This window comes from Cygnus atratus, chromosome 2, assembly GCF_013377495.2.
Source record: "Cygnus atratus isolate AKBS03 ecotype Queensland, Australia chromosome 2, CAtr_DNAZoo_HiC_assembly, whole genome shotgun sequence".
Classification (NCBI taxonomy): domain Eukaryota; kingdom Metazoa; phylum Chordata; class Aves; order Anseriformes; family Anatidae; genus Cygnus; species Cygnus atratus.
In genome coordinates, this window is record NC_066363.1 from 45,571,985 (window position 1) to 45,590,425 (window position 18,441).

An 18,441-nucleotide genomic window follows, 5' to 3' on the forward strand; every position below is an offset into this window, starting at 1 on the left:
GGAATGAATCAACCTCTGGAACTGTTTCTCTCCATTGAACTGAAGATGGAAATCAGAAGAGTAACTTAGTCTAGACATCTAACTTTAGGATGACTGAGAGTCAGGGAAATGAATCCAACTCTATCTCTCTATTTGCCACATCACCAGGCACTACTCTATGTGAATAAAGTGTATTTGTAAGCAAACCTTGGACGTGGAACTTGCTTTAAATCCCATGTAGCACTAGGAACCACAACTTTCTCCCAAATCAGCCTATCTATTAGCACTGACATAATGAGTTTGTGCTTTTACTGTACATGGCCAATTGCTGATGCTGTTTCCTACAGAACTGGCTGACTTGAAGCTCCACTACACAGCAGTAAATCAAACCAGCAGAAATTCTTAATTATCCTGTTCAAAGCACTGATTAAGAATTTTGTCATGAATGACAAATCTCACCCATCAGTCTTCTAACCAAATTATATATTTCATATACATTGAACAGATTAGTGACGAGAAAAAAATAGCAGTGATACCTACTTGTCCAAGAGTGCATTCCATGCCACCAAGAAAATCTGCCTCCTTCAACCCATTGTGATTGCTGCTAATGTCGTGGACTTCAAACCTCAACCGCTGCACCTCTTCAAAATAGAAGTCCACTGTGAACAGCTTGGAGAAGACGGGATTTATACAGGTTCGAATCACTTCTGTCCTGTCAACCTGCCAAATGGAAAAGAGCTCGTATGAGTGGCTTCTCGTTCTAGCAGTGATGGACTATAATGAGTCCTTCAAACACAGTTTTGCTCAGTTATCAGGACTGACAGCTGTGACTGTGACCACAGGCACCATAGCTGCCATAGCTATAGCCATAGCTGCCTTTTCTGTGCAGGGCTGGCCGTGCGCACAAGGCAAGGCCAACTTCCCTTGCCTCTCCCTTCTAGCACATCTTTGGAAGGTCTTGGTAGGAACACAGGGCACAGCGTGCAGCCTCCTTTGCAGGGTGAACAATGACTGTCCCCAGCTGGGTATATGTGATCAGACAGAAGGCAGAGCCAGTTGCTGAGCACAAGCAAAGCAACTGTCTTGTGCTGGCTGTGTTGCTCCAACCATTGATGGTGGGACAATTCTAGGGAGCTTATAATGGCAGCTTTTAGTGAAACAATGTTTGGATATTAAATCAGGCAGAAGGAGAGGATGTGATCAACAGAGAAAGGCTGAGAGAGATCCAGCCACAGTCAGCTCCAGCAGAGGGAAGATGTCACGAAAATACAGAACTCAGTGGAGACAATAGCACAGACTGTGAAAAGTAAATTCACGTAAAACCATCTACAAAACAATTCAGTTGTGATCAACAGAACTACACTAAGGATGAATTTGGCCAGTCAGGAAAAAAGAGAAAAATCTTATAAATGCTATAAGGATGGTTTGAACTAAATCCCTACAAGACTTGTTACTTCACCAAGCTGGTCTTATTTTCTTATTGGAACCATTTAAAAACAAATGAGACAAACAATCAAATATGTTAAAGTTATCATGCCTCAGCAAGTTATCCCCTTTCAGTTTAATCACAATAATTGAGCCAAGACATGTTTTTACCGCAACTAAGACAACTGAAGGTGGCATACCTCACTTTAGCTTGGAGATGACTTGCCACATACAGTCTGCTAGCCTATTATTGGATGGCCAAATCTTCTCTACCTGGTCATAATTTGATCACTTTGGAGCATATATTCATATCTTTAGATGTCATTAATTTTACTTAACAAAGGTAATAACAACCTTTAGCTCCTTCCCTACTGCTAAGCAATTTTTAGCTCAGCATATATACTCAAAGAACCTCCTGGTCACAGCAATATTTCTGTGCTTAGATTTAGCAGAGAGATCATGGGAGACAATGAGAAATTTCCTTTCCCACAATGAAAAATATGGTCTGGGTTTCCCCTAAGTGGTCATTGCAAACAACAGTGGCAGAGTGGTATGGGATAACTTGCTCTGTGATTATCTAGGGATAATAACTGTGAAATTAACTACAGAATAACTACAGAATTTACATCTCCAGCAGTGCCAATCCATCACTACAGAAGAGCAGCAGAGTGATACAGTTTTATCAAACTAAGTGAAAAAGCAAGCAAAACTCCAAGAAATTACTCATTTTGGACAACTTGCACGACTAAGGAGTAGAGAACTGGATAGATAGCAAACAACTTTTCATAAAAATATATCAATTTTTCCACCTCACCAAGTAGCATTACAAGAATCTGATGCATTATATGCTGCTTACCACTACCTCCAAGCCTTACAACTGCTGAAGAAACACCAATGAATCTACATTTTTAATTCCTAAAAAAAAAAAAAGTGCTCACTGAGTGTTTTCCAGTTCTCTTAAAATGCGGTACTTGGGTTTCCTATTTTTGAAGTAGGTCTTTGCTACTTTTCATTATGATGCATTACTGGTGACAGCGAAAGCAATGAAGCAATTTCCTTTTTCTCAGTCTCTTTGCTTTGGTACAAAATAAAAACAAAACCCTGATAATTCTAGAAGATTAAAAGAACTGATCCTAAAATGAAGGAGGACTCGGGCACATCAGTCACAAGACAGGAGGTGGTTGGTGTGCCATGGAACGGACAAATTAAATTGCTCAGAGGAAGAGTGATGAGATCCTTTGTCTGATTCCTGATCAGGAGCATCTGTTGTGCAAAAAATGACAGCCACTTGCTTCACTTTTCAGAGTTTATAACACATTAGCCTTGCTAGTAGTTATCGGCAAGGACATGAAGAGTCGAGTAAATCAAAAGTGGGAAAAAAAATCATCAGTTCCTGGTAGCAGAGATTTATTTTAGTGCTCATGAAAGGTGTCAGATTGACAGCTCTAACAGCTGAAATCCTTTAGGTAATCATCAAACAGGTGCTACCAGTCATCAAACAGATGCAAACCAGTGGTACCAGTGCTGTCTCCTCACAGGGCTGTGTCAATGTGCTCTGACTATGACAAAACCATCACATAAAAGAAAGCAGCCTTACTTACAAGCTCAATTCTTAATCTCATTGCTTAGACCAGGCAAAAAATGATGGTTCTGATAACAATGATGCAAAGCATATTAAGAATAATGTAAGCAGGAAAGGATTTTAGATACCTTACTTCAGGTGCTAAGACTATTTCAAAAAATTTTTGATCTCTACTTGGTATTGAGTGGCTTGAATTCTCTCTAACTGATACAACATGAAATATTCACTACTTCAGGTGTCCAGTCAGTTGCATGGGATGTCCTGAGATCTCTTCTAAGAGGAAAGTGATTTGATCCACTTGCAGAAGAGCAGTCATTTCATGAAACAGTGAAGCAAGAGATCCCATAATTAAAACATTTAAATGATCTGTTTTAAACTATTCTGTACAACCACTGTAATCTCCTAAATTCATTCCTTGTAGGCGTATAAAACGCTAATTTAATGGCAACCAAATCATTTAAATTGTTTAACTGGTATGGCAGCTCTCTTCAGGCAGTAACTGAAGTTTTTCTGTCATTGTTTCTCCTCATCTCTGGCACACTGCTGCTGGGATGTGGGGAAACAGCTCTCCACCGTGAAATGCAGATTTATACTTATGCTCAACACAGGTTAAATATGTGACTGCTCAATGGAGTGAAGTGCCTGAAAATGGAGGCACAGGTCTGGCCACAGTGACATTAAGAATTTCAGTCTCGCATAGCAGTAGGACACTGTTTGCTTTTTCCAGCCTGTGACTGACTGACAACCTTCCCTTGACAGGCACTGTACTGAAATAAAGCCATTCCACTGAATTTCCCCAGTCTTCCCACATTATTGAGATGATACATCAAGCCAGCATGTCAGAGTATTGGATTACGTGAGAAAAATCTATATCGAAAGAAGCAATGCCAACAGCTCCACAGTGACAGAAAATTCTTCATTCCCCTCTCAGCAGCAAGCAGCGTACAATAGCATTAAGCCCTGTTAGTCTGCCCTGTTCCCAGTCTGCTTTGTCAGCAGTATTTCACAGTTACTCTATGCTTTGCCTAGAAAGTCTAACACAGTCCTTACCACAGGAAGTCCGGCTCCATTCCCTCGTTTTCACTACTATGCTGCAGGGCTGAGCACCAGTAACCATCAGGTTTGATTCATGCTAGAGAAGCACGGGTGAGCAGAGCAATTCAGTAAATTCACTAAAGTGAAATCTGGAGATATGCTTCAGAGAGAGAGTCTAGCCCTGAGCACAAGTCCAGTTGACAAGACATCAACCAGCAGCTGACAAGACATCACCTGCATGCCAAAACAGAATGACGAACACCATCAACCATATTAGATTTCCATTACTTTTGCTGAAGAGAGCTTTTAAGTCCAACAACAGCATGCTACAAACAAGCAGCATTTAAACTTTTTCTCTTGTTACAGAGAACACGGAACTCTTGGGCAACCTAACCCTGAGGGCAGGTGGATTTCTCAGGACACAGACAAGGGTCATGCCCACAGCTTTCGGATTTGTTGACACCTGATGTTTGAGCCATCTGCTATTTCTGGACTTTGCTGGAACAGGGAATTTCTCCAATTCATTAAAGCAGGATGATTTTTCAGAAGAAAGAATGGACAGCAACATGTACCTTTCAGCTGTGTCATCAGCTAAAACTGACCTTAAAAAGAGCAGTTCTTCAGCTGCCACCAGGGTCTGAACATCTGCTTCGTGGCACAGCTTTAGCAGCACATTCCCTTCAAGGACAATTTATACAGAAAAAAGGACTTGCATCTTCCCCTCCCGGGATGGACTCATGCTGCTTTCCCTCTTCATCTCTTTAGGCCCTTGTCACTCTGGCACCCTGCTGACTAGCTAGGATTACTTGGCAGGCCCATCTGGATGCAGCCACCCTGTGAGCTTCCCCTTAGGGAACTGTGAATGACACACAAACACCAAAGTAGGCCTCCACAGCATAAAGCTCCATCTCAGTAGAATGAACTAAAATATTGAAAAGGACTTCTAGGACCATAAGACCTTTTCCTACCCCAAACTTTGGAGGTTTGATTAGGTTATTGCAGGCATTCCAGCCAACAGAATCAAACACGCATCCCTAACCTTCTTACTATTTCTCCACTGTTTCTTCAGGTTAATCTTATCTACCTCACCAGGCTTTGCTTTGGGCCTTCTGAATCCTCCCATCAAATCCAGAGGAAGCTGGAAGCTAGGTCTGAAAGCTTTCTCTCAGTAGTATTTGCTGTGGATGGACAGTTAGCAGAAGTGTTTGCCCGGTTTCCCATCTACCCACCATCACAGCTGAAGAACTACAGAACTGCCTTTGCAGTCAGACAACATCAAATTAAAGAAAACTCAAAGGACAGATGAACAAATAATAAATTTCAGGCTTCTCATGCTGTTTGCATCTTTTCCTCTGTGAGCTACAGAAAAGCAGTGAGTTCTGTAAAACTGTGATAAACTTGGTAACTTCCATGAGGAAAAAATTCTTCATCCTAGCTATAATTACACTGATGGAAGTAGCACAGTTGTTAAAGTACAGGCTGAGAATCTCCCCTCCATTTTCTACCTTCATTTGAAAACTGAAGTAAAGGAGAAGAAGCCAGCCTGAGGGGATTTTTTTTTTCTTTTTCTATCAAAATTAGATGAAGTATAAGCTATTACATACACAAGGATGAACAAGGATCAGGCAGAAGTTCACTCTGGTGAAGTCCACCTGGTATCTAAGGCTTAAAAATGACCATAAACACAGCTTTCCTATTGTGCCCTTGGGAACCAGGGAAATAGAGAGTTATCTAAGTCCTGGAGCTCTGTGCCTCAAGGCTCTGCACGAGCATTTAGCACAGGTCAGCTCTGTGGAGGACTCACTCATCCTGGACAGATAGAATGGAGAACAAATAGATACCAGCTATTTCTTGTAAACACATAACTAGGACAACCCCCCCCCAAATTTTAAGTGGATGTTACTTGATATCTTTGAGGTATCAGCTTTGAGCAGCCAAGAGTCAAAGGGCTGTGGAGAATTCATTGTCTTCTCATCAAAAGAAGATGATTGTGAAATTTTGATCACTCATGAAAAAGCATGGGAATGCTATAACTGGTAATGATATGGCTGCCTAATGAGCTAACAAAAATCTTTGGTCTACAGAACCATGATCTTAAAACTTATTCTTGTCCTGCGTTTCCTTTGGTGTTTTTTCTTAATTAAAAAACAAAACAAAACAAAAAAACTACAAAAAAACAACAGTTGAAAAGCCATAAACATGTAAATTCCACTAGAGTGTGGGTGCAGCTATTTAGCCAAAGCATACTCTTTGTGGCTGTTATTTCAGCAAGTTCTTAGACCAAAAAATTGAATTTACTGTTCCCCACACATTTTATAGACCACCAAGGGAAAAACAAGAGGCTGTATTTTCAGCAAAAGCCATTATAAAATGCTGATTAAATCCAGAAAAATCACATTTGTCAGCTGAGATGACAAAATGTACAGAGGTAAAGGGGTAGCATTATTTTTAGGTCATCTGAATTCTAACAAGACTGAAAATTTCCATGATACAGTGCCTTACATGAAAATTTGATATCAAGCAGAAAGCAATTTACACTTTGCTTGGCAGCTCCTGAGGATGTTATTAATATTTTTTATTGTTATTAACATCACTTTCGCACCATCACATCTCTATTCCACAAACAAAAAGTCATCCCAAAGGTCACTATAATTTATAGCCCTTGTTTTCAATTTAATTGATGTTTGAAAACAGTGAAAAGAAACCAGCAGACCTTTAACTCTTTTTAGGTGATGGAGCTCAAAGCTAAGGAAAATCCTGACAACACTGGCAAAATGCTTTTGGCCACAGATTGGCTGGAAGAGAAGCATTTAACATGAATGGTCTGGAAATTATCTGCAAATATTTTATTTTATTTATGTGATATAAATACTAGATAGCTTGTAAACCTCCTGGTCATGACCAGGAAGGCCTGCTGACAAGCACTGGAAAAACAAAGACATAGGAACAGCCCAGGTCTCAGGGGGCTCCAGTCCCTGAGATGATAGCAAAGAAGCAGCATTATTTCTTATTTGGAAAGTTCTTTGTTAAGGAAGCCCATTTCTCTGTTCACAGCCAATAACTGTCCTCTGCTTAATTCCTTATCTTTCTCAGTTACTTTTTATTGTTCTTAACCAGGAAACTGAGATAATTAATAATGTATATTATGTACAAATTCTTTGAGAAATTCCTGGATGGAGTTTGCTTTATAAAATCATAGCTTTGAAAAGAAAAGAGAAATGTCATTGTTTACAACTGCTTGCACGCATTTTTTCTCATCCACTCAGAAACAAAATAATAACTACAATAGCCTAGAAGGCATGCAATATTGCACTAGAGGATCTATACTGATCCCTGGAAGACTACAAGCCAGTATAGATTTCAGAGTCTCAGCTGAGCAACCTCAAACTCTGAAGTCTATAAAATCTGTAAAACAATGTGGAATATGCAGTGCTAACAACCAGTTAATGTTATTCAAGAGCTGAACACAGAGATAATTTCAAGAGGGATGGGAATGATGCTACCCAGTATGAAAAAAGCAGGACCTAAACTGGTTGGGAGCCCTTGGTCCATGGGAATCTCGAATTTTCTGGAATAAAAGAGATCTCTGGGTAGGCTACAAAACCGCACTTGCTAGGAATTATCATTGACCTCCTTGGTATGTCTGAGCTTTCTAGGTTGCATGAAGACTGGAAAGTACAATGGTCTCTTTGTTCTTCAGAAAATCTGATATAGGAGATAAAAAGCTAGCACTCACCTAATACATTCATACACCTACTCTGAAGGCTGTACATACCTAATTTTAGTTTAGGGAGTTAAAGGATGCTAAAGTCTTTTCATCCTAATGTCACAAATCCCAAGTCTGGGCCACAGCAATGATTTTTAGTCACTGTATGGAGTGCAATGAAAGCAAACTAATTAAAATTGTTGCTACGTTGGGAGACTTTCATGTAATCCCCCTGGATCTTTGACTGCTTTCATGATAACATTGCTGATTGGACTCCATCTGCATTTGTCAGTTCTGGGATTCCTGTTCTGCCATGGTTCTTCAACAGCTTCAGTTGGATTAGATTGATACAATCTGGGTAGATTGTGACCCACTATTTCCTACCATCAATATTTAAAAATTACCCTTCCAAGTAATAATAATAAAAAAAAAAAAAAGTATTTTTAACACCACATACAAATATTAAATATTAACATGTTATCATTAAAGTTAATTAACATTATATTGATTTTAAGAAAAATATTAAAATGTTAAAGTGTTTAAAATATTAAAAACACTTAAAATATTAAAAAGGTAAAATGCCTTGTAAGACAAAAGAACTAGAAGACTAATTTGTCCTAGGAATAAAATGAAAAGTATCTAACATATACACATAGTAATCAACTATGCAAAGCACATGTGGTTAACAGAGGGATGAGTCATAATTGCAGTGTACCAGTAAGTATGTAGATGATTAGTTGGTAACCATCTTTCACTTTTCCAGTGAAAGTTTCATTGGAGCATGAACTTAGTTTAAACAATAATTCTGAAGGCTTTGCTAGCCACATAGTTTTGGTGAAACTTTGGCCCAGAAAAATTTGAAAGTAACTCAGCTGCTTCTCCCGGACATCAGAGATTCAGACCAAGGTCTCTGCTATGTTTGATTCAGACCAGAAATGCTAACTTTTGTCCCTTCTCTCACAGGTGACCACCTTAACCACCAGGCTATTAACTTTTCTATGTGGTTTCCCTCTTTGTTCTGTTTTCATGTGTTGCAATTTTCATTTGCATCCTATGAATTAGGATTTGGCATAAAACATGGAAGAGCAAAGAATTCCAACTCTGAAATTTTAACTGAGGACAAACTTAAGTGTAGCACCTTCTCTGAGCCTAATTGCAGAACATTTTCAGTATGTAAAATCTGTAAAACATGAAGCTTTTTCTGTCTCTTGACCTTGGGTTATAAAGGACAATACTTCTTGCATTAGCTGCTGCACTGTGAATATTCCAGCCAGTTTTGAAGAGTCAGTTAAAGAACATTTCAGTGAACCCGAAAAGCATGATATCTCTTTAGAGTGTATCATTAACTCAGTGTAAATTAAGGTCTTTCCAATGAACAATGATTAAGTAGACAGAACACTGAAAGGACCGTGATAACTTAGCAAGATAGTAATAACTGGCTTTTCCAGAAGACTTTTTACATTTTGTTGCATTTAACATGGGAACACCTGTAATTCTGAATTTTTATGTGTAATATCCTGAGCCCTGATAGAGATCAGAAGACCAAATCTGAAGAGAGAATGTCACTTCAGGTATTCAGAAAAGACTTGGGCAACTTCTTTGAGACTGTGAATTTCCTGTAAAACAGCATAAGGATTTTGTCCTTCCTTGAGCCAAGGCAGAAGCTGGAGCCTCCAGGAGTGGCTTCCCCCAGGTGCTCAGGGATCTCTGGTCTTTCAGAACCTGTTACCGTTGCCCTGGTAAGGGCTTATGCCTTAGTAGGGGGATTGTGCAAGCTCTTTCAGCAGTATGACTTCTTAAACCATGAATTGTCCTCATAATTAGCTACAAGCTGTCAGCCAGAGATAACAAAACACCCTCATGGAGATCCAAAAATTTAGGCTTACATTTCCAAACAACTAGTTGCTTTAAAGCCTTGACTTTTACAACAATGATCGTTATTTTACTGAATTTGAGGTACATGAAATAATTTGTAGTGTAATATCAGCCTGTTGAGATGGAACTGGCACTCCCCAAAGAGAGCTAGTGCTTAGTGTAAATGCTATATCAGAACTTTAATGCTCTTCATCTGCTGTGGGGACATTTTCATTTAGAAGCCTCTGCTGTGATCACAGTGTCAGTAACAGGTGATTTTCCAAAAGCTGCCCAAAGAACCCTCCCTGTCTATCTCTGAAATCATTTGTTCCCACTCCAGAAGTGTTTTGGGCAGACTTCTGTTAAATGTGAATTACCACTGTCCCTCCAGTTTTAATGCTGTCTGCCAAATACGGCAAATTACAATAGCTCAAGAACTACCTTTCTGTATTAACACCCATCTTAAATGGATACACATGACTTAAAGTCAAAGTTAAAAAAAATATTGAGGAGCTCCATGAGACTCCAGCTGGTCTGCTTGAGTTTTCATCTACTGAAAGCACACTTTTAATGCTTCAAGTTTGCTTATGTCAGTGCACAGTCTTGACAGAGATATAAATATATAGACGTAATTGATTCTATGATTTAAATATAAATTTATATCAAAACCTAATCTTTCTGTCACCTGGACAAAGTCTACTCCTTGCAGAATATAAGATCAGAGACATGCAGCAGGAGCAGAAGATAGGCCAGACAGTACTTCTGTAACAGGGAAAGAGTGGCATCTCTGAGCCCTGGGCTCCCAGCCCCAGTGCCTCCTCTCTCCTGCTGGCACAGGCTCTTCCATCCCTGTGGGGGTGTCCAGCCATCTCCCTGAGGCTGCCTTTGCACAACGCCAGCATCTGCAGGAGACAATATTCCGGAGACCATTCCTTCCAGTGTGACCGTGGCCATGGACTGAGGTGTGTCTTGGAGCTGGCAGCAGTAAGAGAGCTGTGCTCTCGCCTGTACCAGTTTAGCTCCTGCAGAGTCATTAAATTGAAACAAGCAGTGATTATGCTACTCCTGCTAGAGGGTTCAGACAGTAAATGGAATTACGTCAAAGCCCTTTATCTTACTCTTCCCTTTATCTTACTCTGGTAAGGCCTTCAAAGCGGTAACAATCATGTAACATTGACGGCTATCCAAACTCTGGAAATAAAGAGTTCTGCTTCTGAGGTAGCCAACAGATCCCGACCCAGCCATGAGCACTGAAGAAGGACCTCACAGAGATCTCTCAGTGGAAGGAGATACCCACATGCTGTGCTCCTTGTGCATATAACAAGCACTCAGCGAACATCAACACGAGTGGGTAATGACCTGCATCGGTTCATGGGATAAGGTGCTGAGACCCACTCAATTGCAATTTCATTGGCATAAAAATAAAATAAGTTCTTCATTCAAAACTCTAGAATGCTACCTCAAAGCTGAGCCCTGAAGCCTGGATGCTAAATCTTCCTTTACATTATATTCCACATACAGTCCAGATGTTCAAATGCTGTGAAAATTGCCATTTATTATTACCCAACCTTCTTTTTAGGTCAAGTGTTTCAATTCAATCTTCTTTCAATTTGCATGTCCATAAGGACACAGACTTTTTGTAGAGGACAAGACTGGTTCTTCGAAGTGGCAACAAAAATATTTATATATCATACCATTTAGCTTCACTTTCTATTAGCCATAGAATGCTAGCAGGCAGTGCGGTGCCTGACAGGGGGCTGAAAGTCAGTGCATTATGCAGCCATTTGAAAGCTCATTTTCAGCCATATATTCTCCACACAGTTTCCCCTCACTTAGAAAGTGAGCCTTGGGAATACAGGTCTTCACTGACAGTTTCAATTTCATTGTTATCTGATTGCTCATTTTCAGTCTGCCGGTAGGGAGATACAAAGTTTTGTTGGTTATTTTTGTGCAAGAAGGGACAGCTTTTTATCAAGGAACGTATGCATTACTTAACTGCTTTTCCCAATAGAGATGGTATTTTAATGTTTCCTGATCAGCTAAATTTTAAGTTCTTTAGTTTCAAAGTAAATTTTGATTAGTATATATATATATATATATTTGTGATTCCCAATGCAACGCAGGACCCTTGCCTGAATGACAGCAACAAAAAATGCTACAACATGACTTGTTCAGAGAATAAGATTTAAAATCTGCCAGGTATCTGAAAGTCTCTCTCTCTCTCTTTTTTTTTTTTTTTTTCCAAATGCCATTGCTAGGGAGTCCTCAGTTCATTGCCAGAACAGTGTGGCACACAACTGGACTCTGCTGCAGCGTTGGGCTACAAAGAAATGCATTAAAACGTACTCCAATCTAGATGCAAAGTATTTATTTGCTAATTCCACCTTTCACTAGACCAAAACTGAGTTCCAGAATTAATTTACAGTATTGCCACCTTTAGGTACTTGCACCCTGGGCAAATGGTTTCCACAGCAATTAAATACATGTTTCTTCTTCACTTGCTGTCTTGGAGGGCAAGAGATTTTACTAGAATTTTGACAACTGTGTGTAGTGCCAGCACATTCATACAGAAGTACAGATGCTCGCTGCTGTTGAGCAGTAATTAAGCTTGCAAAGAGGCCTTTAGAAGAGCATGTGACTGCCCAAGATTGGCCAGAAGGAGAGAAATCTGGCATCATAGCATTTCTCATGAAATTGCAGGTAACTGAGGACAGGGAAGAATAAAGTGATGGGAAGATCCTTTGCTCACTGAGTATCAATAGGATTACATTATACCAAGTAGGAAATCTACACTGCTTCAGTAATTTGCTCTTTAATTAACTGACTATAAATAGTGATTTGATAATTTATTTATACTGAGAAAGATCTCCAGCCTCATACACTCAGGTAAGTTAAGCATAACTAATATGGATTCTCATATGGGTTAATGAATTATGTCAATTGATACAGGCCTAGTCAAGTTGTTAGTTTAAGAAATTCATTTGCTAATGAAGTGCTCATAATTGAAGATTTATTAATTAACTTTTAGTGTTGCAATTCAACTGCTAAATCAATTATATCATTGAGGTATTAGCAGCAGGAAGGCAATGCACTACTACTAAAGATACACACCACTTAATCAAGCTTTCCTGAATTCCTATACTAAAAGTAACCATTTAAAAGGTCTATTAAACCGACTCCTGTCTTCCCACACAACTGGGGAATTTGTGCTGGAATGGCTGCCAAGAAAAATAACAGATTTCTTGTGACTCATGTCCATGATAAGCACCTCTCATTCTTTCTTTTCTTTTACACACACATCTTTAAAAAAAAACTTGTCAAGGGGGTTGACATTTGCTGAAACTATAGCAGCCCAAAGGCCTGATCCGTTACCTAGGAACATTAGTGGAATCCCTTCTGTGAGCTATCACACAAAATAACAGGGCAATAGAATGTGGCATTATTTGTTTTTCAGCCCAATTACACTCATATGCACATATTCTAGCATGTAATAGTACACAACGAACTGATGAGAAACTGGGAGCAAGTGTAGGTGAGCTATATTACAGTTTTGCAGAGAGCATCCTATCAGATTCCCAACTCAGGGTCTGTTGGGTTTGCACTAGTCTTGAAGGATCTCAGTGAGTTATGGTTCATGTATTTATTTGCGAATATGTATTTCAAAAAGGTTTCTAAAAACCCAAATCTTGTAACTAAGTCTGATGTACATGCATGCTACCCAAAGATATACAAGCTTAACCTGAGATGACCACAATTTTCTCTTCCCTGAGAATGACCGCAGTCAGGGACCTATTACATACAGGGACCATTTTTTTTACTAAATCTGGCTTGCTCACACAACCACTTTGAGCAGCAAGCAGCTGCTTACTCTAACGGCTGCAGGCCCTCCTGGAAAGCATTGTGTCTTTCAGTTGCTCTCACACAATATGCCTGACATGCCCACATACATCAGACAGACACAGCACATATACATGTCAATCCCTTTTATATTCACAGAGATGGATTTATAAAATTGGTTGGTATATGCATAGTTGTGAAGCAGGCACAAATGAGCAGACCACACCAAATCTAGCCTTTGTATGCTTGTCAGCAACAGCAGGTATGCTACGCTTTGACTTTTTAACTACTGAGCACAAGATTCGATCATAAATGACAAGTGTTAGTGTTGTGGGTACTACCATTAAGTAAAAGCAGTCCAAGTATCCAGTCGTATTTCCTACTATTATATTCTGTGTATTGTAAACACATGCTTATTGGTATAAATTATACATACCCCATAGTGATTCAATATTATGCTGACTGTATTACTCTAGAGCTGGAATTTGCAAGGTAGTTGAGAGCCTAAATCCTACAAGTTCTTCAAAAGTTTTAGCACCATGTTATTTGACATGATAAGGACAGAAAAATTAGGAAGTTCCCTTTGTGCGCAGCAGAGCTTTGAGTTCAGACAGGAGGTTTTCTTTGTCTGTGATATATATTCTTCACCAGCTGATTTTCTACTTTATCAGGTGCCTTACCAGATACAAGGCAACACACAGAATTATGTCATTTCTTAGGAAAATAACTGAATGTCTTCAAAAATTCATTGGCTGTAAAGGAAAAAAAAAACAATTCAGCACTTATGCCTGCATTTGCAAGAGCACCCTAATTATATCAATTAATTAAATACATCATTCCATTCCAGAGGGTATTTTCATTATTTTTCATTCAAGAGAGAAGATTCTAACATTATTCAGTTTTTACAGTGCTTCCTCCAAATTTTTTTCCCCAAACTTCATTTTACTACCAAGTCATTATAATTAAACAATTTCCCATCTCTGCAGGCTCTCCCTTTATTTCCTAACTAATCTCATTGTCCTTCAGATCCTGTCAGTCAGAGCTATTATTTCTTCCTGCTTTATAGCACAGACTTCAGATGTGCCATACAGAGGCAAATCAGGCCCCAGACCAGCAACAAGCTAATTAAACCTTTACTTACTAACTCAGTCTGAAAAGGTGGTAATAATTCCATGGCTCAAAGAAAACTCACTTCAAGGCTTTCCTTTCTTACTTAGGCGGTAAGCTTAAGAAAATACAGGTCTAATAGCATGAAGAGATGAACCTAAGACAAGGTATATTCAATCAAGGTGAAATTATACCTTCCAATTTCTTTCTTCATCCCCTTACATTACTGCACACAATAAGGGAAAGGGAGTTGGGGATTTACACACCAAGTACAAAGGGTACATAAAAGATCACTGACGACTTCAAAGAAGAGCCATTTCCTGATGCAGAATCTGTATATTCCACAATGAGACAGTTCAGCCCCGGCACTATATGGTTTTAACTTACTGCTAAAGAGCCAACAGCATACAGAGCACACAGTCCTGTAAAAGGTAATCCCAAGGTTGTCCACAGCCCTCACACTTCCCCTTCCCCAGGCTCCAATGCCACCTGCCTCAGGGGACCAGGGTGATGGAACTTATTTAATTAGTCAGTAAGTAATTCATGAGCCACCTTGCCTTTATGCATAGGGTGGGAAAAATTAATTTTGCCGACACTGCTGAAAAGCTGCGAGCTGCCTCTGGGATGGAACACATCACTGAGAGACATTTTGGCTAAAATGTCCTGCATTTTGTCCACTTAAAAAAAAAAAAAGTCAAATGCAACTAAATATGAACAAATATTTTCTTGTCCAAAGAGGCTGCCGTACTCAAATCACAAAGAAATACTACATTTGGCAGTAAGGTTCTCCATGCTTCACCTTTCAGTGAAACTAAACCTGCAACAAGCAAAAGAAAGCTCTAAATGGATTTCAGTTCTCTCATGGTGTATCTGAGGTCTTTGCATGATGCCAGTAATTTTGAAGTCAACAAAACTCTAATATGCATTTTCATGTCTTGCTAAACAATGGAAATGGAAAACAATGGAAATCAGTAGCACTGCTATTATGTATCTGCATTGTGAAATGCATTCAAGGTTTTTGCATAAAACAGATGTTTTCTAAACTGGCCTTTCTGCATAGTAATATGCTAATGTATTTTAGTCATGCTGTTTTTCAATTGATATATTCAGAAAGCATACCCAATGCTTCCATCCAAAAATAATTTCAATACCTGCTTTCTACATATCTCTTCTAAAATTCCGATTGACAAGCCTTCTTTTCAATATCTTCTCTGAGCATCATGGCATTTTTGAAGTGAAAATGAGAACTGTAAATAATGCTGGATGAAAGTTTATCTTTAGACCTGGATGACTAAAGAAAATTGTTACTGTTTTGAAGGTTTAAGGCAGAAGAGGAAACACATTCTTGCATTCTCTTCCCATTTAGAAGAGATTTACAGCAATACACTTATGCATCTTCACTGAGATGTACTCTTGTGAAAAGCTCCACCAGGCTGCCACCTATCTAACCAAGACTGGCATTATGTACCCTTAGGTACAGTACAGCAGAACCTTTAGCACCTTCCAAAGACTGACAAAGTAAAAAAATATATATATATATATCTCCCTGTAGTGATCAAATATGAGAGTAATCTTGGCTGAACCACACACTGGAAAACAGGAGCGGCATGGAGGACACAGCCTGCATATATCCTAACAGTATTGTCTCTGCTTAGATATCAGTGACAGAGCCCTGATAACCATTCGAACAATGATTCTGTCCCTGATGGGGCACTGGTAGGTTGCTGCATGTGTGTGAGAAGTCCTGTCTGTAATCCCTTCCCTCTCAGTCTGTTGTGTGCTTGGAGCTCCAGCTGCCAACCCTGAAACACACTTCAACATACTGCACTGAATGACTTACTCCAACATGGCACTTCAGCTGAGGTTGTTGAGCTGAGTCTCCTTGCATACTGAGATACAAATACAGGATCCACATGCTGCTAGGCTGAAGCAACTGCATTAATGGTCTAGCAGAGTGGCATACCGTGAAATGAGGAGAAGACAGGTGATTAGCTAGCACGGCTAGAGAGGAATAAAGGCTAGGGAAAAGTGACAGCAGAAAGATGAAGCTCCCACGATACAATCTGGAGTGAAACATTGTTCATCCTGCTATCTCATTACTATTCTGGTGGAATAAAAAGGCAATGGTATGAAAGAAGAATTGTCATAAACATACACTGCTCTCTTCAGCTTCAAATAGAGAGAACCAGGTGAAGCTGATAACAACCATGATAAAACATATGTCAATATTGAGATACAACAGAGATGCAACTCGTCTTCAAACAATCTGCATCTTCAGAAGGCCAATTTGTTTTGCATTAAGAGCTACCCTTTCTAATAAATTTCTGCTCTCCTTTTTTTGATAGGACAACCCTTTTATTTCATCAGAAGAAAGCAGCTCAAGGAGAATGCCTTTTTTATCCAGTCATGTTGAAAAACGCAAAGTAAACAGTACAATCAATTAATTATTCACTGAGATTGAGACACCTTGTCTTCACCCTTCTTCACAGAATCACAGAATCGTCTAGGTTGGAAGAGACCTCCAAGATCAGCTAGTCCAACCTCTGTCCTAACACTAACAAAACCTCCACTAAACCATATCACTAAGGGCTACATCTAAACGTCTTTTAAAGACCTCCAGGGATGGCGACTCAACCACTTCCCTGGGCAGCCCATTCCCATGCCTAACAACCCTTTCAGTAAAGAAGTTCTTCCTAATATCCAACCTAAACCTCCCCTGGTACAACTTTAGCCCATTCCCCCTCGTCCTGTCACCAGGCACGTGGGAGAATAGACCAACCCCCACCTTGCTACAGCCTCCTTTAAGGTACCTATAGAGAGCGATGAGGTCGCCCCTGAGCCTCCTCTTCTCCAGGCTGAACAAGCCCAGCTCCCTCAGCCGCTCCTCGTAAGACTTGTTCTCCAGACCCCTCACCAGCTTTGTTGCCCTTCTCTGGACTCTCTCAAGCACCTCCATGTCCTTCTTGTAGCGAGGGGCCCAAAACTGAACACAGTACTCGAGGTGCGGCCTCACCAGAGCCGAGTACAGGGGGACAATCACTTCCCTAGACCTGCTGGCCACGCTGCTTCTTATACAAGCCAGGATGCTGTTGGCCTTCTTGGCCACCTGAGCACACTGCTGGCTCATATTCAGCTGCCTATCAACCAGTATTCCCAGGTCCTTCTCGGCCAGGCAGCTTTCCAACCACTCATCTCCCAGCCTGTAGCGCTGCTTGGGGTTGTTGCGCCCCAGGTGCAGGACCCGGCACTTGGCCTTGTTGAACTTCATACAGTTGACTTCAGCCCATCGCTCCAGCCTATCCAGATCCTCCTGCAGAGCCTTCCTTCCCTCGGGCAGATCGACACACGCACTTAGCTTGGTGTCATCTGCAAACTTACTGAGGGTGCACTCAATCCCTTCATCCAGGTCATCAATAAAGATATTAAAGAGGACCGGCCTCAGCACTGAGCCCTGGGGGACTCCACTAGTAACCGGCCTCCAACTGGATTTGGCTCCATTCACCACAACTCTTTGGGCCTGGCTATCTAGCCAGTTTTTAACCCAACAAAGCGTACGACAGTCCAAGCCGCGAGCAGCCAGTTTCTTGAGGAGAATGTTGTGGGAAACAGTGTCAAAAGCCTTACTGAAGTCAAGGTAGATCACATCCACAGCCTTCCCCTCATCCACCAGGCGCGTCACTTAGTCATAGAAGGAGATCAGGCTCGTCAAGCAGGACCTGCCTTTCATAAACCCATGCTGACTGGGCCTGATTGCCTGCTTGCCCTTCAAGTGCCTCGTGACGACATTCAAGATAATCTGCTCCATGAGCTTCCCTGGCACTGAGGTCAAACTAACAGGCCTATAGTTCCCTGGGTCTACCCTCCGGCCCTTCTTGTAGATGGGCGTCACATTTGCTAGCCGCCAGTCGACTGGGAC

The 18,441-nt window shown here is 40.4% G+C and overlaps 1 protein-coding gene across 2 annotated transcripts in view; it reads right to left on the reverse strand.

Annotated features, from left to right (window-relative positions):
• Positions 1 to 18,441, reverse strand: part of CPNE4 (copine 4) — a 243,803-nt gene that overhangs the window by 113,656 nt on the left and 111,706 nt on the right. For both annotated transcript variants that reach the window (XM_050708809.1, XM_035549705.2), the window contains exon 3: positions 520 to 699. In XM_050708809.1, coding sequence (XP_050564766.1) covers positions 520 to 699 — 180 coding nt within the window. The remainder of the gene's footprint in view (positions 1 to 519; positions 700 to 18,441) is intronic.